Source organism: Gobius niger, assembly GCF_951799975.1.
Source record: "Gobius niger genome assembly, chromosome: 8".
In the NCBI taxonomy this organism is placed as follows: Eukaryota; Metazoa; Chordata; class Actinopteri; order Gobiiformes; family Gobiidae; genus Gobius; species Gobius niger.
The window spans coordinates 15,912,589-15,937,690 of record NC_136859.1 but is presented as its reverse complement, the minus strand read 5'-3'; the positions used below and the strand labels follow the sequence as shown (position 1 = coordinate 15,937,690).

The 25,102-nt window shown below is 39.9% G+C and overlaps 5 protein-coding genes across 7 annotated transcripts; 1 reads left to right on the top strand and 4 right to left on the bottom strand.

Moving 5' to 3' along the window:
• Positions 1 to 99: 99 nt before the first annotated feature.
• On the bottom strand, positions 100 to 2,283 carry LOC306967157 (allograft inflammatory factor 1-like). Its single transcript, XM_079562064.1, has 6 exons — positions 2,179 to 2,283; positions 2,028 to 2,089; positions 1,877 to 1,943; positions 1,759 to 1,800; positions 1,505 to 1,670; positions 100 to 247 (listed from the first exon to the last, which is right to left on the bottom strand). The coding sequence occupies exons 1-6, from the start codon at positions 2,192 to 2,194 to the stop codon at positions 160 to 162; spliced, it is 441 nt and encodes a 146-aa protein (XP_079418190.1). The 5' UTR covers positions 2,195 to 2,283; the 3' UTR covers positions 100 to 159.
• A 661-nt stretch (positions 2,284 to 2,944) lies between these two features.
• LOC306966984 (uncharacterized protein) lies at positions 2,945 to 5,547 on the top strand. Of its 3 annotated transcripts, XM_079561843.1 has the most exons (7): positions 2,945 to 3,042; positions 3,155 to 3,469; positions 3,549 to 3,925; positions 4,019 to 4,198; positions 4,274 to 4,330; positions 5,243 to 5,302; positions 5,372 to 5,547. In XM_079561843.1, exons 3-7 carry the CDS (start codon positions 3,871 to 3,873, stop codon positions 5,374 to 5,376), a joined length of 357 nt encoding a protein of 118 aa, XP_079417969.1. In that variant the 5' UTR covers positions 2,945 to 3,042; positions 3,155 to 3,469; positions 3,549 to 3,870; the 3' UTR covers positions 5,377 to 5,547. The 3 variants fall into 3 exon arrangements, with proteins under 3 accessions (XP_079417969.1, XP_079417968.1, XP_079417967.1); XM_079561842.1 differs by having other exon boundaries at positions 4,037 to 4,198; positions 5,243 to 5,547; XM_079561841.1 differs by having other exon boundaries at positions 5,243 to 5,547.
• LOC306966982 (uncharacterized protein) lies at positions 5,438 to 8,215 on the bottom strand (the record flags this gene model as incomplete). The annotated part of the gene is made up of 6 exons (XM_079561839.1): positions 7,942 to 8,215; positions 6,673 to 6,885; positions 6,341 to 6,595; positions 5,713 to 5,820; positions 5,613 to 5,638; positions 5,438 to 5,539 (listed from the first exon to the last, which is right to left on the bottom strand). Exons 2-6 carry the CDS (start codon positions 6,692 to 6,694, stop codon positions 5,438 to 5,440), a joined length of 513 nt encoding a protein of 170 aa, XP_079417965.1. The 5' UTR covers positions 6,695 to 6,885; positions 7,942 to 8,215.
• A 2,074-nt stretch (positions 8,216 to 10,289) lies between these two features.
• cyp21a2 (cytochrome P450, family 21, subfamily A, polypeptide 2) lies at positions 10,290 to 13,370 on the bottom strand (the record flags this gene model as incomplete). Its single annotated transcript, XM_079561838.1, is given in 12 exon segments — positions 10,290 to 10,543; positions 10,620 to 10,723; positions 10,962 to 11,128; positions 11,195 to 11,308; positions 11,868 to 11,933; positions 12,004 to 12,090; positions 12,184 to 12,294; positions 12,402 to 12,497; positions 12,563 to 12,717; positions 12,870 to 12,959; positions 13,030 to 13,222; positions 13,224 to 13,370. Coding segments are annotated over 12 exon segments (1,584 nt in total).
• Positions 13,371 to 14,996: 1,626 nt separating this feature from the next.
• tnxba (tenascin XBa) lies at positions 14,997 to 23,286 on the bottom strand. The gene is made up of 16 exons (XM_079562043.1): positions 22,789 to 23,286; positions 22,017 to 22,107; positions 20,183 to 21,549; positions 20,005 to 20,106; positions 18,990 to 19,937; positions 18,791 to 18,913; positions 18,071 to 18,214; positions 17,875 to 17,994; positions 17,638 to 17,793; positions 17,460 to 17,569; positions 17,245 to 17,377; positions 16,277 to 16,428; positions 16,107 to 16,203; positions 15,861 to 16,022; positions 15,275 to 15,438; positions 14,997 to 15,193 (listed from the first exon to the last, which is right to left on the bottom strand). Exons 3-16 carry the CDS (start codon positions 21,480 to 21,482, stop codon positions 15,095 to 15,097), a joined length of 3,810 nt encoding a protein of 1,269 aa, XP_079418169.1. The 5' UTR covers positions 21,483 to 21,549; positions 22,017 to 22,107; positions 22,789 to 23,286; the 3' UTR covers positions 14,997 to 15,094.
• Between the last annotated feature and the right edge of the window lie 1,816 nt (positions 23,287 to 25,102).

Sequence of the window (25,102 nt, the reverse complement as noted above, 5' to 3'; positions counted from 1 at the left end):
CCATTTGCGAGTATCAAACATTTTACCGATTGTGGAGGTCTTGTCGCAGTGTATGGTGAAAGCACAAAACATAATTTAAACCAACGAGAAAGGTTTGCTGTGGAATTATTCTTTTTATTTTATTTTGGTTTTCACAAGTTCACAACCCAGTATTTAGGTTCAAGGCAGGTCTGAGAAGGTTTTTCGACCAGGTGGACCTGAGGGTTTCTGCTCCTGCTCCTTTCCCTTGCCCTCGAACATCAGGATCCTGCAGACACAGTTAGTGCAATTAAACATTATTATTATTATTATTAGGCCTTTTTTTTTTTTTTTTTTTTTAAAGTAGCCTACTGAGTAAAGATGAGGCGATCAATTCCAATGTTCTTTGTCGTGATAATAAAATTAAACATCATATTTTGGCTGTGAGAAATGATGTTTGCCAATAATCTCAAAGAGTCAGATGAGCCCTGTTGAAAATCCACGAAAAGCTACACATTTTTGACCCAGATGCATGATTGGATGGAACAGCACAGGGTGAGAGGGGGGAGACCAGGGAGAGACATTCAGCAAACTGTCAGAGCCTTAGCCTGGACACATGGCGCTAAGCAGTCTTGACCTCTAGACCAGGGGTTCCCAAACTTTTCAGGCCGCAACTCCTAAAATCACTCAACCAACATCACGGGGCCCCTGTCTGTAAAATGTATCCTAATAAGCATAATAGCAAAACATTTCAAGTTCTAGTTTAAGGACTTTAGTTTGCTTTATTTTGATATTTGTCTTTCCCTGAAATATGCAGTTTTCAGTCAAAAATACATAAAAGTCAATGTAAAATTTTACATCGAATTTGATGCACTTCCGTGTCCCCGACCCCCACTTTAGGAACCAATACATACAGTTATTCTCTCTTATGCTACTTTAGGACAGAAAAAAAAACCTCTTTAAAATCAAGTCAATATATATTTAAAGTGTTTCAGGATTTGACAAACTATATGCTGTTTTACACACACACACACACACACACACACACACACACACACACACACACACACACACACACACACACACACACACACACACACACACACACACACACACACACACACACACACACACACACACACACACACACACACACACACACACACACACACACACACACACACACACAAAAGTAAAAAACAGTAGCATTTTTATTTAATCTTGAAATCATCTGGGGAGCCCCACCTTCACTTTGGGAACCACTGCACTAGACTACTGGCAGCACTGGGCTGCTCACATATTTTGCAGCGATATCTTCAGGAAAACAACCAGCCTCTTCTGAATTTGAAAATCAATCAGAACAATAAACTCCCCCGTAAATTTGATGGAGGTTTCAATTCCTCAAGTCATTGTAACATCCGACTGATCAGGAGAGGAGTAGGTTCAGGGGTCCTTTCAAGTTTGAGAACCCTTGCGCTAGAATTCGATTAAATGTATGCTCCTTATCTAAGTTTGTGATTTGAATTCAGTACATTTGTTTACTCACAGCTTTAAAATAGCATTTCTCTTTCCCAGCATCATGTTGAGGAAGTCATGGTAGCATATGGTGTCCTTTGATGACCCTCCAGCCACCTCTGATATCATCTTCTTCAGTTCCAAGTGTGTCTTGGCCAATCCAAGTTTCTCAAGCATCCGTTTTAAGCCCATTAGCTCTTCCAAGATGTGGAAATAAAGGAAAGTTCATCAGCATCAGAGGGAACATTTCATTATATTCGAAAATACGTAATTGCATATAGCCACCTATTTCGCCTTTGTCGTTGAGGTCAAATTCCATATATTTATCTACAATGAGGAAAAAATATATACTATTACATGTTTCATTTAGAGAGATTAAAGAGAAAAGAACCATTCAACATACTTTTAAACAGCTCTAGTTTTGAAGCAAGTTCTTCCTCTTCTGCATATTTGTCATCAGAAAGGAAAGCCTTTTATAGATCGAAATTATAATACATATTTATACATGCATTACCGGAATTTGTACAGCACCATGATTAAAGCATTGCACTCACCTCATTTATTGAATTTAGCTTTTCTTCTTGTTGAGACTTCAGGAAGCCAAATGCCTTACCACCTTCGAAGGTATGTCAAAAACAAATCAATACAGTCAGTCACTGGAAATGTTACAAAAATATAGAATGACTGGTTATATGTCAAACAAACCTTGAAGTGAGTCCATTTTGTGTTGAGCTGTGGAACGGCAAAGCCTCGTCTGTGTGAACAGTGTTAAAGTGAAACACTAGGGGAAGTGAGGTGAAAAAGTGGTTCCTGTGTAATATTTTAATCTGTGACACAGAGACCTTTAGCAACATGTAGCAAACTAAAATGAAGGCGTGATCAAAGAGAGAATGCCTTTACAGTGTAGAAAGACCCAGAGTGAATTATTTCAAAAATGCTGGTGCACTTCAATTGCATAAACATTACTTAAGTAAAGTGTCATAGATGGTAATAGAAGGGGAAGCTGTAGTCTGTCACAAAAGGAAAAGTGTTGGAAAAAGTGTGAGGTCTTCTGTGAAATAGGCCTATTTTAATCTACTGTCTGCCAGAGTTGACACTGGTGGGGTGAATCTCTATTAAAAAAAAGGCTCATACTGTCTTCTTAGCTTAAACTATTATATATAATAATAATATAGGGTGAAGCTGCAAACTCCACACAGAAAAGGCCCGGCTACCCGACTAATGCATATATATTATTTTACACAAAAGCTCTAATTTTTACGGCATGTTTAAACTAAAACTGTACAAATTGTATTTTTGCTACCAAGTGCAGTTTGTTATTTAATGACTACTTCCAGATGCAGTTCATCCATGCTACCACACGGGGGCGTTGTTGCACATCTAAATCATAGCCAGGGTAGGAGAACTGAGAATAGGTGGGGACACACACAAGACAATAAAAAAGGTCAACACCTTTTAAATTAAGTATGGTTGAATCGACCATAGCATGACGTGTTGCAGTAATGACTCATTTTAATAGACTGTTGTTCATTCCACTTGTTTTCTTTGTCGTCCAGTCTGACTGCAGCGGTAAGTCCCCAGAACATTTGAAATATGAATTAATTTTTTATATGCCATTAGTGATAAACAGTGATAAGAAAACGTGACTGTGACTGACCAAATGTATTTACTTTACTTGCAGATAACACAGTTGTGTCTGTGTATGTAGCTGAAGATGTACCTCTCCATTGCTTTCATCCCAAACTGATCCAAAACGGCACCAGGGTGAAATGGACTAAATATTCATCAGCTGACTCCAGTTCAAAAGTCATTCTTGCTAGGCCTGAGACACCTGAGTATGCTGACGCTAAAAATACAAAATGGGAGCCTGACAAGGACGGGCAAAATGTTCTTTTACTTTCTGATGTAAAAAAAACAGATAGTGGAGTATACAGCTGTGAAATATGGAGTGGCTGGGAGCGCATACTTGAAAGAAAATTCACTTTGAAAGTAAAACGTAAATAACTTTGTATTATGTATAATTCTAATATTGTTTTATTATATTTTCTGCAATTACTATGCTTTATATTTAACAGAATGCCAAAGTAAAGTGCAGAAGGAGTCTCCTGGTTCATCTGTTGCTTTGAACTGCTCAGAGGGTAAAGGAGCCGGAGTCCAGAACATGTCCTGGTCTGTGCTTAAAGGAGGAAACCCTGTCGCACTCCCCAAAAGGTTTCAAGTGAATGGGTCAATATTATCCATCAGCTCAGCCCTGGCCAACGACAGTGGATGGTACCGCTGTCAGTACAGACTTGGAGACACTCAGCGCTGTGATGACATCAATCTGCGGGTGCAAGGTGGGACACTTTACAAGCCATGTACTGTGGCTAATAAAATAATTCACATATTACGACTTTAATGACATTTAAAAATTCAGGATCTTCAGCTGAATCCACATCTAAAGTGCCCGAAGGTCAGTTTTACTTTACTTACTACTTTACTTTATTTCATAAAATGTTAATTCAAAATTTGTTTAGTATGCCTTTATAAAAAGTATCTTTCTCAGTCCTATTTATGCCAACAGACGTCCGGACTGTTCAGGCTCTAAACAGTAAAAGCGGTGGATTCACAGAAGTACACGCAGTTGCAGTAATAGTTGGAGTTGTTGTCATTGCTGCGTTAGTAGGAGCTGTTCTTTACTGGAAATGTAAAAAGAAAGCCCCACATGAGACACCAGAGTACGAAGGTCAGTTCTGCATCTCATATGGACATTTTGACCAAAAATGGCAGCTATGACTTACCTGTCTTTGTGTCATCTCAGATATAGTAGAGAATGACGTGATGTACGATGTTGTAGCCGACTGTCCCTTTCTGGACGGTAAGCCCAAGTAAATTATTTATCTTTGAAACTTGACATTTCTAATTGTTGAATCCAAACAACACATTTTATTTGGATATTAAAAAAGTATTATATGGCAGAATGTTACTCTATGAGAGTTGTTTCTAAACTTGTGCTGTATCCACTGAGCACCAAGCACAAGGAGCTGCTGCCACATGGACAGCACTTAGTCTCCAAGTCCAAATATGGTGCAGTCATTCTCCATTTGGTTCTGCATGTGGGTCTCATTGAAGGAAGGGGTTAGAAGATATTTACGTTGCTCTCAAAATCCAAATCTCCATTGGCACATCTAGAACCCGGAGTTTTAGATTCTCAGATTTCTGAAGAGAATGTAAACGCATCAGATCTGATTATTGGATTATCTGACTTTTCTGACCATTAAAGCATAAAAATTATATCAAAATACCGGTATTGGGAAGTCGATTTATTACAGGACTTACAAGAATATTTCAGAACATACATTTGTAGAGGTAAAGGTTCCCGACATTTTATGTCTCACCTACCTCTTGAGTCCGACTGTACCCCCTACCTCAAGTATCGTGCCAAATCTTTTATAAAGTGACCAACTAAACTTTATTAGTGATTAGTGGAGCTAAAAATACTGTCAAATTTAAACAACGTACTGAAATTCATTGATCAGAAAATTTACTTTTCTTTGAGCATGATTGATATACATTTTTCCCATTACCCCCTGATTAAATTGTGTCTTTTTGCCTTGTATGTGAAGCACCTCGGGCACCTAGCGTTGTTGTAAATGTACGATACAAATAAAGTTGACATTGGCATAATCATGTGCAGCTTTTATTTTTTATTTGTTTTACATTATTTTCACAGAATAAACCTAAGTCTACACCACATTCAAATGCCTTTTATTTTGTCATTTTCCCACAGTGAGCGCCACAACCCAACCTGCTTTCCCTCCTCAATACCTGGATGAACCAATGACAACTTGTGAGTACCTTGTAATAATAATTAAAAGGAATGACATATTCTAATTGTTCTTTCCCTTTTTGGCTACAGTCTAATACTGTTGAGAGTCCTCACTGAGGTTGGCTGCAGTGTGAGAGGTCCGTTTTGTGAGCGGTGCTAGTTCACTGCCTGCAGTAGATCGTAGAAACTGTCATTTGAAGTGACTCCCTCGCTTTTGCACCGGGGTTTATAGTCCTTCACATACTCATACACGTGCGTCTGTAGAGGGGAAAAAAAACATTTTGAAGTACATCAACTTGATTTCATGTGTGGATCTGTGCTTCATTCTTACCATCCCAATATGCGTTTGGACATGTTCTAATAAAAAAATAAATAAATAAATAATTGCTTTAATCTTTGCTTTCGTTGTAAATGCAACCAGCCACATGTACCTGGATCTTTGTTGCGCTTCCTCTTTCTATACACACAGAATATCCCTATAACAGCAATGCACAGTATGACAATCGGAGCGGCTATCCATGCAAGGCCAGGAGAGAGAGCTGTGGACAGATTTGATGTTATTTACAGTGATATATTGTTTGAAATATTAATTCTGACATACAGTGACTTTAGGACCACGAGTGAAACACACAGATAAATGTTTGCTATTGTATTGATGGATCCACTGAATATCCACTTTTTATATGATAGAAACAGGTAGTGGGATTTAACTGCACTGTGCCCATATGTATTGATATTTGTGTTGTCAAGTTCAGGAGTTTCCAAATGGAGGGTCATCGCGGGACCCTGAAGTGGGGGTCGCAATATGTTTTGCATTTCTGACATTGATTTTGAAGTATTTTGAAAAGAGCATGTTTTAGTGAAATTATGCCAAATATCAAAATACAGTATCCAAAATAACATCAGGAAACCAAATTTTAAATAGTTTGCACCTTAAAGTATATGAAATGCTCATTTCATTTTACAGAAGGAAGTCACGAGTTGTTGGTTGAGTAATTTTGGCAGTGGCCTGACATGTTTGGGAACCTCTGGCCTAGTTCAAGGAAACCTTTTACTTACTTTCGCTATGATGCCACTTCTTGGTTGCCACTTGTACACCCTCTCTAAGTACGGAGCAGACTGTTTCATCGGGGTTCAGTTGGACCAATGGGATTGACAGTTTGTTGATGAGACTTCCATTTACATTTAATAAACTGCTGTATGTGGCATCACCGTTTGACCAAGTTAGATTGAAGTCTTCATCACACACACAGGCACAGGTGAGTGCACAGGTTAATGTGACATTTTGTCCTTGTGGGTCCAACTCTGAAGTGACTGCAGGTAGAAATAGGCCAAAGCATGTAAAGAAGCAGTGACTTTGAATTATAAATCGATGAAGTCTTTGCACTCACTGTCAAAAGTATGGAGCGTCATGTTCTTTAGTTTTCCTTTGTCTATACACTGGTACTCCCCTGCATGCTGAGGAGTAACTTTTACAATTGTAGTTGAATCAGTGTGTGTGACTGAGGGTGCTGTTTGGCATTTTCCAGTCAAACCAGAGGAAGTGATAGGACAAGTGAGAGGCAGTGACTCACCCACTGCTGCAAACACTTCCTCTATGCCACCTGAGGAAAGTGAGGCACATGTTAATCCATATTGCACTGAATATATACATTACACATTTACAACTTGTTTCGTTTATATTTATGTATTTGGTAGGGACTGTAATGAACAAGCTGCACCGGATTGTAGCCATAGGCTCATTTCCATCCATCGTCCCCCATGCGCACTCTCAAACACATTCTCATTCATCCTGGCCTATTGTACATGTTTTTAGTGGTAAGGGAAACGAGAGTTCCTGGAGGAACCCTACACAGACACGGGGAGAACATGCAAACTCCACACAGAAATGCCCTGTCCAGGTGGGAATCGAACCTGGACCTTCTAGCTGTGAAGTACGGGCACTAACCGCTGTGCTACCGTGCCGTCCATATGTTCAGGAACCCCTTTATTTACTTCTAATTATGCAACTGTGACTGAATTAATTTTTCCATATTTTTTCTTTCTTTTAAACCACGGTAGAAAAGTTAAAATCATCGACTGCACTGGGTTTTGGTGAAGTTGTGGACATTTCGCTTCTAGTCACAGAAGCTTCTTCTTTGCTGTTTTGGTCAGAAAAGACACTATTACCTAAACTGGAGCGGTCTAAATAAGACCCAGGCTCCTCCCACGACGAGGGAACCAAAAACTGGCAACATCCCAACTCAAGTTGTTTACGATATCACTCAACTACCAAGTCTTTGTTCCTTTCTACTGCTGAGATTGGGTGCAGACGACCCATTAGGCGCATTGAGTTGCCTTGTGTACGAAATGCACGGTATAAATTAGCATGCCTTGCCTTAACAAAAGTACAAGTACACTTGATCGCAAAATTCCGTTAGAGCAGTTACCAAACCCAGGCCAGTCGATGATTTAACTTTATTACGATGGATACTCCCTGGATGAATGAGAGCCTTCACAAACACTTTATTTTCAAAGTTCTCTTTTTGTACAGATCTGATCCACTTTACAATTTCAGACTGATCCAGTATAACACAGCAGTAATAAAAAAGAGGTGTGAACACTCTTCTTTATGCAAACTTCTTAACATATTAAGCCGTTTGCATGACAATTCTTCTTACCTGACACTGTTGTTGTGTAAGAGACATTAGCTTTAGCTGAGCCGTTTAGAGACACTTGACATCTCCATTTTCTGAGATGGTCAGTCGGCTTTTGTTGAATGTGCAGTTTCCAGAAGCAGTTGGTCACGTTGTTAATGAGAAACCGTTTTGAATTATTCTTTAACACTGTGTTATCCTCTGCAAGCCAGCTGAGCAGTATCCCAGACTTGTTACAACGTTTTACTATCCCACTATGGTCGTTTAGGAAGCAATGGAGCTCAATTTTGCCTTGTATTGTGTTAATGTTTTCTGTAACTGACAAAGAGAAGAATAAATGGTAAAAGTGTTTGCATACAATTGAAGCTAAGTGGAGACACTGCAGGTAAAACACATTTTATTTACTTTATCATTTTCTCTTTTCAGTTTTGAGGCTTGGGGCCATTTGTCCTTGTCCTTGAAATGTGTAAGCAAAAACATTGGCTAATCTACACAGTACGTGTTTTTTACTTGCATACTTTTTCAAAGTTTCTCCATTGTCTTATCGGAACATTTTTTTCAGAACTCAGACACCAATTTTTGTGTGTATTTTTAAGCTTTTTTTTTGTCCCCAGAAGGAAAAAAAAAGAGGTATTATATATCATCAACAATACAAATCCATAAATTGAAACCATTATTTCCATGTGCAAGTATTATATTATCAAAACACACGATGCATTTTTCGTCAATGTTTATCAGTAGTCTAGTTCATCAAAAGTTTCAAATTGATATTGAGTTTTATTTTTGCCCCATTCACCTGCAGTGTCTCGCTTTAGTAGCGTACTTACTGTGGAGGATCCGAAGGACAACACTTGAACTGGAATTACGTTTGCCATTAACACACACATAAGTTGTAGCATTGTCATTGTGTACGTTACAAATCTTTAGAGAGCAGTCCCTGAGCAAATTGACGTTTGGAGCTCTCACTTGTCCGGCTGTCACAAGAGGGATGGGAGAGTCATTCTTGGTCCAATTGACCGAAGAACAGTGTGACCCTGAGCCCACAGCACATGGTAAAGTTACGCAGTCTCCCACTGTGGTAAACATAACTTCATCTACAAAAGAAGACACAATGATCACTTCTAAAGTTAACATAAAGAAGGAAGACAATTTCAGAAGCAAATCATTTTCATTCAAATTTAGCTTTAGAACAAATTAATCTGTTCAAAAACTTGTATTTATTATTCATTTATATATTTTATAAGACAATAGGCTAATAAACACAAATGAAAGATTAAACATTTGCAATGGGACCTAATCATTTAATTCCACACATTCATGATCTTCACAAATGCAGATCCAACAGATATCCAATCCAACAAATTATGTTGTTTCGACCAATGGTTCTCAACCTGGGGGTTGCAAGATCATTTTGTGGGGTCACCAGATCATATGGGAGGCATATTTTCTTCACATATTCTTATATTGGGGGTCACAACTACAAAGGTTGAAAACCACGGGTCTAGGAAACAGATTTGCTAAACATTAAATGCTTTTATTATGTTACAAATTGAAAGAGACTGTGGTTATGACTGAGTATGAGTACTTCCTCAATGTCAGACGCCGCTTCTTGTTGTTAAATATCACAAGTTACATGTCAATAGTGCCGCTTTTTTAGGCATTTACCTGATGAGAGAAGTGCAGTTCCTGTTGATGCAGCAAATCCAAAACAGGTAATCCAAAATAGGTAATGCATGGTACTCGCGGTCAGCTACTGCGTTTTGAACAAATTTGTGACCACAGATAGTTTAAAACCATTTTTTCAGGAAATGACACATACATGTGTGCTAACGCTGTTATTACGACAGCAAACTGAAAGTGCTGCACCAAGAAGTGCAAAAATTCCATATTGTGTTTGTTAAAAGTAGAGCTGGTTGTTAATATTAAGCAGAATTTTAACTTCTTCATCTGCACACTATATGGCACCTTGAATAGTCACTTGAATAGTCAATTGTTAAAAGCACTTTTCCCCAACCTTTTTCTCTGAAAGACCCCTACTCTGATAGTGAATGTCACTCTTCCCCTAAGAAACAACTGTATTGTTTATATTGTTTGTTTTCAAAATATTATTTTTGAAATAAAATAATTCAGTTAAATTCAAAATGTATTATTAAATACATTAAAATTTCCCCATTGCACATAATCTATATTTGTATCCTCTTGTTTGAACCTCTTGAGCCATATGCCAGAAGGGCATTGAGGTTTTGGACAGCCATTTGGTTCCTGACCAAATTGGGTTGGAAAAAAAAAAGAAAGAAGGTTTTTCCAACTTATGAGTTTATATTTATAACATATAAGTAACAAGGAGTAGCTGAGTTACATATTTGACAGTATTAGCTGAAATGTTCCAGTCTTGGCAGTGCAATAACATTGAATGGTTTTATTTTTAGCACAACGCTAGCCACACCCCTCAGATCCGGTGCGGGGACCTTGTCAGGAAGAACAAACTGGAAATCTCTCAGCAGGTACGCAGTGAAGAGGAACAGCTCCATTTTGGCCACAGACTCCCCCAAGCAGAGACGAGCTCCTCCTCCAAATGAGACCAGGGCGCGAGTGGAGCCCCCTTGGCCTCCCTCGAGGAAGCGCTCTGAAATATAAACAGAGCTGTTACTAAAAGATAAATGCTGATCACTGGGCCATCATCATGTTGTGAGGGGATTTACCTGGTTTAAAGCTGTATGGGTCGGACCAAACTGCAGGGTCGTGGTGAGCACCAAAGAGGTTAGGGATGATGACTGTGTTTTTAGGAATTAAATAACCAGCAATACTACAAACAGAGAAAACATTGTTTAGGAAAGTTGAACTTTAAACAATAAAAAGTAGTGGAAAGTATAATGTATTTCTCTTGCCCTGATCCTGAATATCATCACATTAAGGCTAAGACCTACAGTATATCAATATATGTATCAGTAAACATGTTCCATATCATATCAGTATCTACAACATAAGAACATAGGGATAATAAAGTGGTGTGATCCCTTCCTGTGAGTGTAAAGTCTCGCTACCTGCTGTCCCTGATGGCTCGATGGGGCACTGCTAAAGGGGCCACAGGTCGAAGCCTGAGCACCTCATTGATCAGAGCATTCAGCACAGGGAGCCGCTGTCTATCCTTGTATTTGGGATACTGTCCACCAAGCACCGTGCGCAGCTCCTCATACACTCGGGTCTGCACCTGAGGAAAGCAGTGTTATTTCAGTTTGCTTCTATTTGAGTTTATCTAACCGTGTTCAGGACCTGCCTCTGGCCTGTGCAGAAGAAAGGCTACAGTCCAGTTTAGCCAGGCTGCCGTGGTCTCTGTCCCACCAATCAGAAGGTCTACAGTGGCCATGTGGACGTGAGTGTCTGTGAGCATCTATGGACACAATAAATTAAATAGTTATAATCTAGTTGACAGCACAGTAAGCCGGATCACAACCTTTTTTGTCATGCATATACCCATATTATTCTTTATTTAACCAGGAAAGTCTAACTGACATTTTGAATCGCATTTTCTGGAGAGTCCTGGCCCCAGAGGAGAACCTATTAGTGGTAGAGGAAACTGGAGTACCCGGAGGAAACCTACGCAGACACGGGGAGCACATGCAAACTCCACACTGAAAGGCCCCATTCACGTGGGAATCGCCTATTTTGAACCATCTTGCTGTGGCAAGATGGTTTGAAATTAGCTAAATACACAACCTTTATTCATAATCTGAATTAATTCAAAGTTCCCCCATCTGGGGTCCTTGCACCCCCTGTTGAGAAACACTGAGAATACACTGTAAGCTAAAAAATGTTATTAATTCTTGCATAGAAAGAGCTTTAATGTATGCATGCCTTATAGAGCTTTGAAACACAACATGTGGCCAATACATTGTAATTAGGAAAATGTAAGACAGAGACATTTGTCCAGAGTCCACAATGGTACTTACTGCGTCGTCTTCAAGCCCAAGCAACAATGAGCCAGTTATAGCATCTTCATTTTTCTTTCCTAGGGACTATACAAACACAATCTAATGGAACATTAATTAAACACTGATATCAGTCTCTAGAAAATGTTACACCAACTTTAAAACCATCAAGATGTTTTTGTATGATGTCATCTCTCCGCACCACCTCTTTCAGAAGGCGTGAAAACACTGGATTTGGTAGTTTCTGTGAACAACACATTTCTTTTTAACTACAAGAATAAGGAATGAAATGCAGCACATAATACACCCGTCAGTGTTTGAAAGAATTACTGTTTACTCTGAGCAGTGGGAAGGAGTCCAGGGCAGAGATCCAGGACGAGCCCCACAAACCCACAATCTCATTCAGACAGCTATGCAACTGCTGCAGCTCTGTTGAACTTTTGTCATACTGGAAACCAACAGCACATAAGCATGGGTGTTCACAAATAAGTAGATGTTCAAAACTAGGTACAAGGCAATTTAAAGTAACACATGTGCGTCTGTGAGCTTCCTTACTTCTTTTCCAAAAGCCAAAGTAGTGATGACATTACTTGCAGAGACTGTAAAATCCTCAGAGAGATCCACAGCTCTGCCTTTATAGTCCATTAAGACCTTAACAGTGCATGAATTTCGTTAGTTTTGACTGGTAATTGTCCAGCGTAATTTGATGTGATCACCTTTCTCAGTCTCAGTGCATGTCTCTCGATCACTTCGTGGAGAGATTTCTGGCAGCAGCGTTGTAGTGCACTGTGAACCAGGCGCCGATGGGCCCTCCACACCTCAGTGTAGTCCCCCAGGGAGATGGAGTACCCCCCGCCCGATACTATGTTTCCTATAACACATTTATGCACACAGAAAGGCTGTCACAGGAAGCTCACGCAACTATTTATTCTCACTTCCAAAGATAACGACTTGAGTGTTGAGTTGGTTAAACAAGTAAAATATATTGAAATTCAAGAGTAAATAGTTTAAAATGGAACCCACCTGTGAAAGAGTCTGGTCTTCCAGCAAAATCTGACCATTTCTTCACCAACGCCTCTCTAATGACTTCAGTGCTGCTCAGAACTACAATGGCTACAACATAAATGAAAGACTCATTTGTAAATACACTTGTACAAAAATGTAAACATATAGCTTCCATTACTGGTGTTTCCACATTTGAGGCGGTAGATGCTTCCATAGTGCTGTGCCAGTCTGGTCAGGTGAATTGGCAGGTGCTCGTGAGCCAACTCCATCATATTCCCGATGAGGAAGTAACTTGGTGGTCCAGGGAGAGGCACGGACAGGCTTGATTTAGCTGCTGAGGAATAAACACTAAAGCAACACACAAAAAAACAATGCATAATCAAATTTACTGAACCCACCTCCTTTGTGTTCTGCATTTCGGGCTTTTTGTCTCTGAGTGAAAAGAGAAATCAGTGCAATTACAAAAAACAAGGCCAAAAGCAGAGCTACCACGTTAAACTCGGACAGTTGTAAAGCCATGTTTAGGAAAACCAGTTTCTACCCTGCAAGTCCAATTTATATTGCAACTCACATTTTCTGTTGTTGTTTCCCTGACCCTTGATTGCTTTGGTTTCCAGAGGGAGAAGATAACACGATGGCCCCATAATGTGTGCTCAGTAAACATGGCCATAGAAACACTGAAGGGCAAGATAATAAAGGATTTGGCAGAGGTTGGTGGGTAGAAGTCAAAAATATTTACTCGAGTAAGAGTGATGAAATAAATGCACTCAAGTTAGAAGTGTAAAAAAGTAAACTATTAGGGTGATTAAAAGAAAAAAAAAGTCAACATTCAGATATTTACAAACTGAAGTTATTTGTCATATGTGAAAAAAGCTTTTGTCACTTCATTTACCCATTTCAAGGAGTAGCCTAATCAAAAATGCTTGTTTTAATGTGAAACAGCGACCCCCAGCGTTTAATATAGTCCTTACGTATGCACTGAGGAAACGTGTCATGTGGACGTTCAATGCCATTGCCCACACGGTTCAATCCCGTCAACAATCATGGTAGGTTTTACTCATGGAATATTATTTGTTAATCATTTTAGTAAATCCATGGCTATAGTAATATATTTCTACTTGATTATGGTGATTTTTTGTTCATGTTTCTATCTTGATTTTTACTTAGCAAGCTGTAATTTTATGATTATTTTCAGAGGCGACCAAACGTATTCATATATCCCTTTTTTTTGTAGCTACAATGTGAGAATGTTTATCTGATGGCTTATTTCTTAGGTGGCTCAGGCCTAGCCTGATAAACCACACCCACCTTCTTTCTGCACGAAAGAAGGTGAATTCCCTGCATGGAATGGACAGGGAAGAGTATGGCAAAGCCAGGCAAGCTCAGGCCTAGTACATTGTGCTATATGCCCCTAGAGGCCATAAGCGCCACTGCAGGTCATAGCATGTTAGATTTTTTTACTTATTAATTGTCCATGAGAGTCAATACTACACTGATAGAAAAGACAAAGGGAGAAAGGGATATTGCACATCCAATTACACAATGGAGATTTTTTTTCACCCAAACTTGGCTGTAAATACTGTTTAAGTGGCCCTAGCTTTTGCCGTTAGCCGGTTAGCTTCTTCTTCGGGATTCTATTACATAGACTGTAAATATAATATATGTATGTAATAATATGTTCTATTAGTGTATATTGGGGCTTCGGACCCTTAGGGAGCGAAGTAGCAATTGTGTTTGACACAAAAATCATCCCATTATCACTTGTATTGCCCCCAGAGGGACTACGGAAATGATTTATTAAGGTAAACAAACAAGTTAGTACTTCAATTCTGATTCTGTGATTAATTTGCAAAAGCAAACAATTTACCCTTTGTGTTCTCAACACCCAAATCTATTTTTGTGCAATTAAAATATAGATTTAGTCACTTAAAAGTAAATTAGAGTTGGTTATTTTACTTTCCCATCTTCTGTCTAACACGGCACACCTTGTTAATGATATTAATATACAAAATAAACACAAAGATTAGACCCACGCTGGTCACATTTATTCCATTGGAGTGAAACAGTGCATACTTAAATACAGTAGTGAAGTACCATGCAGTACAAATGAAGGTGTTCAAGATAGGACACTGAAGTATGGTGAATATAAATGGGTCTTTCCTCAAAACAGCACAATTAGACAAAGAAGATGGAAAACTTTAACATTCAACTCTTACAGGCATGTATAGACAAAGTTAGAGTTGTTAGCCGTGTGTGGCTGGTGAAAATCTGGATGGTCTGAACTTCATCTCAGTGAATGGAATGGATGAGTCTTTGCCTTTCCAGTCAATCCACACAATTCCCTGTGTCAACAAAGAGGCAATATATTTATTAGATTAAAAAAATATAATGATAATTCATCACCATGTAAGATTTCTATGTACCTGGTTGTTGCTGTTGATTCCATACAGGCCGTTGAGGTTGGTTTTGTAACAGTTCTTGTACCACCAGCCGCCCATATAAGCTCTAGAGCAGTGGATGCCCAAAGGATCGGGATCTTTGTCCCGGGTTGAGAATGGACGGTTATTGTGGTACCTCATAGAGTCACCTGTTGGATATAAACGTTAATAAGGGCTTCTGAATAGTTATGTTTCCAAATCAAGGTTTCAGTTCAGTCACTTTATATTCCAGGAGCACTAGCCTTTAAGAGAAGCTGGAAATATGAACTGCTAAACTAATAAAAGAATCTCATTCTTTTCAGAAAAATAATAGTCTGAATGGGTTGGCACAGAGATAGAAAGACCATATTGTTTGTTCTTTGCAGGGGACATTAGACCATCCAATTGCCATCTGCACAATTTGATATTTGCAACCATAGAAAATGCAATTTCAGTTTCATTACTATTAATCTTGCCGCCCTTTTATGCATCTATATCTCCATCATAACAAGTAACACATGTTAAAAGGGAAGATTGTTTGCTGCCCTACTTGCCAGAGCTGTACCAGATAGTAACTAAGTAACTTGTTCACCTGCTGTCCCTGTGTATCCAGATATTGTCAGGGTATAGTGTCTCTCCTCTGAGTCAATAGAGAAGTTTGCGTAGTGAGCATAAGCTGTGTCATTCCCAGATCTCATGTCCACTCTCAGACTAACGGGTCCCACGCTGGTCAGGTTGTGAAGAAGTCTGTTTCCTGTTAGTGCACATGACACAATGTTAAAGACTTGTTGTAAAAGCTGCTATAGTCACGATTTTACAGAGGAGCCTCAAAGTGTACCAAGCCAAAATTCTTCACTGATGTTTCCAAAACCAGTGTTATATTCACTCCATGTCCTGTAGAAGTCAGTCTTCCCATTCATTCTTCGCTGGAAAACCTAAAATACAAGTGTATGAATGTGGTGACTCAAAATGCGTTGCCATCTTGTCAGATATGGGTGTCTCTCTTACTGTCCATCCTCCTCCGTCGGCTTCCATGTCACAGTAGACTCTAACCGCCTGGCCCTCTCTGCCCTGGGGATAGATGTCCACCTCGCCAGACTGTAAAGCTCCATTCAGCAGCTCCTGGGAGCATTCAGTGGGAAAAGGGAAGCGCAGTTTTCCTGAAAAGACAGAAATGTCCTTAAAATGATTACAAGCATGAAGCATATATTTTATACATATATTTTAACGTAAAGATCATTTTTAATAATGATAATTCAAAAAACGTTACTTTGGCTTATTCTGAACTGCGAAAACGTTGTCAGGACTACATAACTAAAACTGGTATTTTGATGTATACATTTTTTTTTTGCGCTGGGTAAAATGACAAAAAATAACAATCCAGCATTTTTGCTCTTCATATTGGCTGATCTTAATTTTTTATTTAATTATACTTTTCCACTTAAACAGACTAGATGCAAGTAGCCATTTCTGGAACATGTAGGGGGAGGAAAATACATCATTTTAACTTTTTAAAGCTCTGTATAGTCCCTTTAAGGCAAATTAAAAGACTTTATTAAATTTATGATTTCAGTTCTTTGAACTTCTTCCTACTCCTTTTGAGCACAAATGTTTTGTTTTCTTTCTTCTGTAAAAAATGTTCATCTCTGATAAACATTTTTGATTCAAATGCTCAAATGAATAAATAAATGAAATGAGTACTTAGTCAATATAGTCTTTTTTAAATTAACTTCAGTTTAAAAACAAAGCGATGTTTTGTACTCCTGCACCATTTAACCAAAAAAAAGTTTCCATGTCACTTTACAAACACACGGTGCTGTTGCTGCCACAAAAAGCCAATACTGGTAATTGACCAAAGATCAGAATTTTAAATACATCCAACTGATGGCACAGCCTGAGTTTTTTTCTTTTTATTTTACTCAAGTGATGCAAACCATTTTCACACATGTAAGCCTACACACTCCAGTCGATCTTACCTGTGGTGAATTCTGTGGTGACAAGAGAAGTGTAGTGCCCATCTCTCTCACCCTGGACCAACGCCATGTAACGGGACATAGGTATCAGGCCTGTGAGCTTGTACTCGGTGACGGTTGGATCCAGAATTACCTCCTGATGCCCAAAAAACAACAACTCTGTTTAATAGAGTTGGCATTGTTGGAAAGCCTCCATAAAAGATAAGCAGTTCATTTACCTTAGCCTCCTCTCCAATCACCTGGTACATGATTCTGTAGCTTTGATAAAGAGTCGAGAACTTCCATGTTAGGATTGCGTGCCGCGCCCCCACTTCACCGGGCCTAACAGCTGCATGACACAGAATTTGCTTAGGAACACATAATCTACCCTTATTGCTTTAATTCTCCTTATCTGACCATTAGCGGTAGTAAATGTAGTTGAAATGCTGGGACTTTGATGGCTGTCTTTCTGGCTGAGGATCTTGACTGTATACAGGGTTCCCCTTTGCAACCCCTTCAGCTGATGCTCAATGGTGTTTCCAGAAAGCATCACTGTCACGGTCACATTTGGAGCTGCAACGATACATTAATCATGAGACTAAAATGAATTTGTTTCTGTTTTAGATTTTGGGCATCTGATTTCCCAGTGCTTACTCTTGGATGATTCGTAGCTGATGACGAAGCGATCTATTTTTCCCAAACTCGGCGTCCATTTCAGCAACGCCTTTGTGTCTGACACTTCGGTGGCTTGGAATTGCGTTGGTGGAGCTGGCACTGTGGAGAAGAGAAAAGAAATGGTATGTGTTTAGTTTTTTAAGGGTTTTCTTACGTTTGTCTATATATGACCTACCGGTAGTGAGAAGGGAGGTGTTGGGATCACTCTGAACTCTGCCATGTGTGGTATATACAGTGACGATGTAGGAGGTGCCAGGAGACAACTTCGACAAAGTGAAAGTAGTGCGTTCTGTCCCCACCGTCACTGTATGGCTTTCGCCTGGCAGGGAAAAGAAAATTAGAATACAGTTTAAAAAGTGCAGAAAATATTCTGGTTTGTTATAAATGTTACTGTAAGTCGCTATTCTACAAAACTCCTACTGCTACTGATATCAGCACAACAACTGGGGAAAAGAGCAGGTGAATAATACTCAAAATATCCAGTTTGGACCAGTATAGGTAGGCATTGGACTAGTTTGGACTGGTTTATGCTGGTTTAGAGCAGGTTTGGGCCGGTTCAGACCTGGTTTGGACCGTTTTAGAACAGGTTTGGACTGGTTCAGACCGGGTTTGGACTGATTTATGCTAGTTTTGATAGGTTTAGAGCTGTTTTTTACTGGTTTAGAGGAGGTTTGGATTGGTTTCGACCAGGTTTAGATCAGGTCTGGCTGGACTGGTTTGTGCTGGTTTAGATCAGATTTGGACTGGTTTAGAGCAGGTAGCTCAGAGGTCTATCAAAAAAATAAAATAAACATAAACTAAAAACATTGATGTTTGTCCTCCAAATGCTTAGAAAATAGGAGTAGGAAGTGACATTAAAGGGTTAAACATATTTCCCCTCTAAGCATGAACAAACCTGTGATGATGTTTATGTATGTAATTCTGTAGCCAGTGAAGGCTCCCTTCGGTTTATTCCAAGACAACATAAAAGAGGTCTCTGTCAGATCACTGAACTTCACCTCCTCCACTGGGTCTGGGCCTGGGGAAAGAAGAGAGATCAGGAAACTTTAAAATAACTTTATAATTCAAAAGATTTCAAAGACTTGTGAAATCACCTGTCATGGCTGTGACTCTGTGCATCTTGGATCGTCTTTTTGCTCCTGCTCCGTAGATGTAGAGCACGTACCGCGTGTTTGCCCGGAGGTTGCTAAATTCCATTGAGCGCGTGTTGCCCGGGACCACCATGGAGACCCTTCTGCTTTCTGCTTTACCACCGGTTGCGGAAACCTTTCCTGACGAAGTTCCATTGACGGTGATTTCACTGTGTGTTTGGATTTCTGTTGTGTTCTTTGCTGAGAGGTTTTTGTCTTTTTCAAGGAATTCCTCTTCTTCCAGCTCCTCAGTGTCTGGTTCACGGCGAATCACGGTGAAGTTCTTGAACATGCCGTGCGGAGCAGACCAGGTGAGGATAAAGCTGTAGGAGGAAACGTTGGTCAGCCTTACTGCCCCAAGCCCTCCTGATTTTGAAAGGACCTCATCAGCCTCGTTGTGCTGAGGCCTAGTCTCCTCTGATGATTGGACAGTTGTCACATTCACAATATACATACTCTTTTGGCTTTCTTTGGGTTTTCCAGTCTCTGTTTGTTTCTCATCCCCAGCTTTTGTATTTTGTTGCTGCTGTGTAGAAGACTTTTCGGCTATTGTGGACTGCTCTGCTCTACCTTTGCTAGTTTCCGTGACAGATTTAGTGGTACCATTTAACTTCTTTGTAGTACTTTGTGTGACATTACTGTGAGGCTCATCTTTGAGTTTGTCCAACTTAGAACTCATAGAACTTGAATCTTCAACCTTGGAGCCTTGAGTGGTCTTCTTTGGAGTCATGACTAAGGGCTTGTCTGTGCGCACTTCTTGCTTCTTCCCCTTATTCATTAAATCAGTTCCCTCTCTGGTGGCTTCAGTTTGCTTAGTATCTGGTCCCTTCTTTGCCTTTGTTTGAGATGTGTCTTTAGCACTGCTGTCTTTTTTACTTGACGTTGTCCCTTCCACTGAAGTTTTAGACTTTTCTGAAACACCAACACAATGATTTTTATTAATGCAAAATATCAAAGTTGAATTTAGATTCATACTTACTGCTGCAGTCTGGTCCAACGAAACCTTGGTGGCAAGTACACTTTCCCTTTTCACATTTGCCATGGCCACTACAGTCATTTGGACAACTCGCAGAACAGGCACCTTCAGAAAGAACCAGTATTAAAAAACATCCTGCATGGAGTACTGAAATACAGGTATTTCTACAAAGCACGCATACACTTCTCTTTGAAAGATGACATTTCTTTTTCCAGTAGAGCCAGCCGTCCTTCAAGGGCTGCCATCTTGGCCTCACACCCGCCCTGGCAGCTGCTGGGCACCAAACTGATCTTGTGCGTCATCACCAGAGGAGCTCCAGGCTTCAGCTCCACCTCTTCCTCCTTTTTACTGCCGGACTCACAGCCGTCAGTAATGACCACTTTGATTGGTGGCGTAGGAGCAACACTGGACTTGGTAGGTTTGACAACCAGTGTCTGATTGGCTGAAGGAAGAGGCTTACTTTTTGCAGATGTTGCAGGGGCTTTGGTTGGTGCTGGTTTCGTAGTTTCACCTGCGGTAGCACTCTTCTCTTTTGTCTGAGTTGGTTTGGTCTGACTTGTAGAGGTGGCTCTGTCTTTGGAGGTTTTCTCTGTGCTGGCTGAGGTTGATAATGTTTTAACTGTCGTAGTTGTATTTGCGGTGGTCACTGTTTTTTCTTTTGAGACTTTTGCACTAACTGAACCAGATTTGGCTGAAGTTTGTTGAACCTCTTGAACTGTAGTACCCGCCTTGTCCTTTGCCGTTGTCACATTACCAGAAGGAGATTTTGTTTTAACAGCTTGTTGAACTTTGTCTTTGGTGCTCTTTGCTGATGCTGCCTGAGCGGTTGTTGATGGCTTTGAGGTGGCAGGCTTGTCTTTTGGTCCTTTTGCTTCAGTTGTTTGATTCACAGAGACCTGGGCTTTGCTTTTGTTGGGTTTGTCCGTGGCAGTGTCGGACTTGGATTTGGCCGAAACACTCTGGGTAATGGACTGTTTGTCTTTAGTGTTTTTGATACTGCTTCCTGCCTTTGCTGCTGTTTGCTGCTGGACATTTGGAGCTGCTGTGGGGCTAGGTTTTTCTCTGCCCGCCTTTACCTCAGCAACAGGTTGAGGTTTGGTGGAAGCCGCCTGGTGAACTGAAGGTGAGAGCTTGTCTTTGTTGGATCCACTGGCAGCAGGAGCCGTCTTTGTGGGCACTGCTGGATTGGTTTGAATCACTGGTGGGCTGGGTTTACTTTTGGTGGTTGCTGCAGAGCTGGTCGTTGGGGGGCTCGTGGTAGTAGTGGACGATGGTAAGACTGTTGGATTCACTGTGTTTGGCCTCAGAGGAGAGCGAGCAGCCGCTTTGGCAGCAGCCACAGTGGTTTTTGGTTTTAGTAGAGTAAGAACGGCATTTGCTTTGGTGCCTTCATTTCCTATAGAGTCCCTCCTGTCACTGGTGGGGCTTTCAAAGGAGGGAAGTGGGCTTAGAAGTAGGAAAAGTCCAAGAGTAAACAGCATTTTCAGCACTTAGCCCTTTCTGTATTTGCAGTATGAAGGAATATTTGCATCCACCCAGCTTTTTCTCCTGAGGATAAACACATAAAAACATTTAAGATTTGTGTAAAAAAAAAAAAAGGAAATCCTACAGACCCAGAGAAAAATCTAGCTAATAGCTAGACATATTCTGTAGCATGCCAAAAGCTGTAAAAATAGCTGAGTGCACAGGAAGAGAAGGTGTTTGGAAAAAATTAGTAGGTGACAGGAAGAGAAGTGCAACAAAGCGTCAGTGTGAACGGCTGTGGCACACTCTTTCACTGTACACGAGGTTACATAATTCTTCAACCCCCATTTCTGTGTTAAGGCATAGCCTAACTGCCAAACTAAATAGAAAATAAATAAATATTTCAAAGTATCAAAAGGGTTGAATGTTTGGTTTTACTAATATTTGATGATAAATAAAACATGTTTTTACTCCAAGCTATAACATATAACGCATGAATAGAACAAAAAATATTTGTCTTAAAAAAGAAAATATAAATAATTTACACTTACCTGATATAATTTTGCTCTTGATCTTGGAGACTATCTTTGCGCTATAGATTCCATCTGAATGAAAAATGTCCCTCGGCTCTGTAGATGGTACCTGGAGAAAGTAGTGGGAGAAAGAAGTAGTACTAAAAGGAGGAGATATAGGTTTGCTCGTACTTAAGGACCCCCTCCTTTACCACAAGTGGTCCCACTCTCTCGACCACTGTGGAAAATATTTGCACAGGACTTCCAAAAAAGAGTGGCATTTTACACCAATGTATGTTTCAATTTAACACATAACCAAATCGTTTTTAATTACAATTATACAAATCAATTCAATTATAACATGAAAAAAATAGTAATGCAATTTGATTTGTTTCGCCATTAGAAACATGCACAGAGTTTGTTTTATTCTCAACTCTGCATCAGTTTTTCTTTTTTTTTGTCCTCTTTTATTTAATGTGTATAATATATGTTTCTTGAAGGGTGTCTGAGTAAAAGGCTTGCACCAAATCACTCAATTGTTTGCATGCCAGCACTTTGAAGAGGAATGTCTTTTCTTAGTCTTATTTCAATTGAAGAGGTCCATTTTTGTCACAATAATTTTAAATAACAGCATTTTTTTACACAAAGAAGTAGTCATTTTTATTTTTATTTCAAAATCAAATATTATTGTTATTGCAAAAGACGCATTTTCTGTATTTCACAAACTTTTAAGCCCAGAGGTCAACACTAGCTCCTTGGGGCTTTATTTTCTCCCAAATCTTGATTTGTAAATTTGTAATTTTACATTAACTTGCAGTTAAAGGAGATTGCCGCCCGGACGAGTATCCACCCTGGAGCTGGCGCTGGCAGACTCTCGCAGACAGGCAGATGCAGGCTTTGGTGAATAAAGGCTCGGTGTGAGAATCATGATTCAGCTGGAATACATACACAACAGTGAAGGTATTCAGCACGCACTCTTGGGGACAGGAACCTCGCGCTTCGTGAATCGGCCGCTTGTTGGAGGTAATGAGATGTAACTACGTGGGAGTTATGTAAGTGACCAAGTATTCACCAGATTTGAGCGTGCTCTGTCAAGACTCTGCGGCTCTGACCAGTCGGCCACCCACCATCCTGCCTTTTGTAAACCACATGAAGACGAGCTGGCTTTGGAGTCACCGCAGCTCAAAAACATGCACGCTGAGTTTTCTAACTAAAAGAATTAAGTACATTTTAGATGTTTAACATGAGAGCAATTTCCAGACATGCTAATGTATTTAATGAGGCTACTCATAGGACAGGATGTGTAGATGCTAAGAACAAAGCATTCCAGCGCATTCTTGGAAGTATAAAAGAACCTTCTTCTCACCTGATGGCAAGAGCGGCTGTGGTTAGAGTTGAGCAGTAGGTTTGTGATTTGCATTCAGCTTTTGCCAAACCATAGTGTTGCGTTGTGTCGTTGTATCAGACCCTGGTGGTGTTCGGAAAGGCTGCTGGCCCAGATTGGCAGCCACATGTCCATCATACAATCCCAGGGGAAACAGTGTATGTGTAGATTAAACAAATAATGACTGTAATAATGACAGTAGGGTCCAAGACAGAATCATTTGACCTTGTGGAAGATGATTGAACATGTTATATTCATAGTTGCAGACGATAGGCGCTGCATTGTGTGTAATGGCGTGTGGTTGTACTCTATGCATGTGTACCCAGTACCACATGGTTTAAGGTATGTTTGCATGTAGATATATTTGTTGCATCATGTCTAAATGAACATGTTTTCCTTGGCACTGATGCCACATTCTCACGAAATAGGCCTACAGTGCACCCAGAAATGAGGCAACATTGCAGACAGTCAACAGAATGAGCAGAAGTTATATCAGATTAAGTGTGGTAAGGAGCTTTTAGACTTTTGCGGCAGATGAGAGGACATAAAGTTCTCTGCAATTCATAGCAAAATGTTCCATGTTTTGGCTTTACTCCTGGATTGAAAGACAACAGATTGAAATGCTAATCTTCAAATTTACAGTTTTAATGGAACTGGATTTGGACACTTGCATTCTTACTATATATATATTTTCTGTTTTTGTTTCAAGATCACAAATAATAGTACTAGAAATAACAAAACATTTACTTTTGTAAATGGCATGGTTGTGTAGCATTTAGTGCTGTCCCCTCAGAAAGAACATTCTAGGTTCAAGTCAAGATTGTTGATGTACAAACCCTGCTGGCAGCTTGTTACGTTTTGTAAACGTGTGACTGCTTGTTGTGTAAGCGACTTATTCTTCTGTGACTAACGTGTACTTCAGACCATCTTGAATTTTTTTGTTTTGTTTTGCGGAACACATGCAAACTCCACACAAAAAGCCTCACACGGTCAGGGAATTTTTTTTCTTTTTTTTTTTCTTTTTCGGTCTTATTTTATGTAAAAAGAAAAAAAAAGTTGAAAATTCCCTGGCCCTGTGGGGTTTTTCTGTGGAGTGTTCCCGATGAGTTTCCTCCATCAACCCAAAATGTGCACAGGAGGCCAAAACTTCCAGCTTGGTGCTCATGACCATGAACCTGGCTCAAGCTCAGGAGTTGGGTGCCTGGGCAGTGCACTGTGGTCGCCCACTAACAGGTTTCCCTGTGGCACTGGTTGAAGGACGGGTCAAACTCAGAGTTCATATTTCCCAATGAGACCAATAAGGTCTGCAAGTACACAAAATACACACAAATAGTATGTACAAAATATAGCTCTTTTTAGTTGTGAATCATTGCAGTTTAATATACATTTTTTCTGTTGTGCATGAGGATAGGTGTTAACTGTTTGCTAATCGTGTGACAAATTTGGTCTTCACGTTTGACTGAAAGGATGCAGCTGTGTTACAAATAAGATCTCTTTTTCAATCACAATGTTGCTGTTGGCAGCTGACCAGGATTATGTCCATAGCCTATGTCAGGCCTGTATATCAGGCCCTTATTGATTTATGTTTAATGAAATGTCTAATAGCAAAGTCTGTGACACTGCAACCATTGATACAGTTGTGATTGAAGTGACGGTCAGTACTCCCTGTGTTGCTTACTTTAGGGCAGGCCTCAGAGATTAGAATAATATAAGTGCATAAGCCCTCACTTGTTCCACTCCT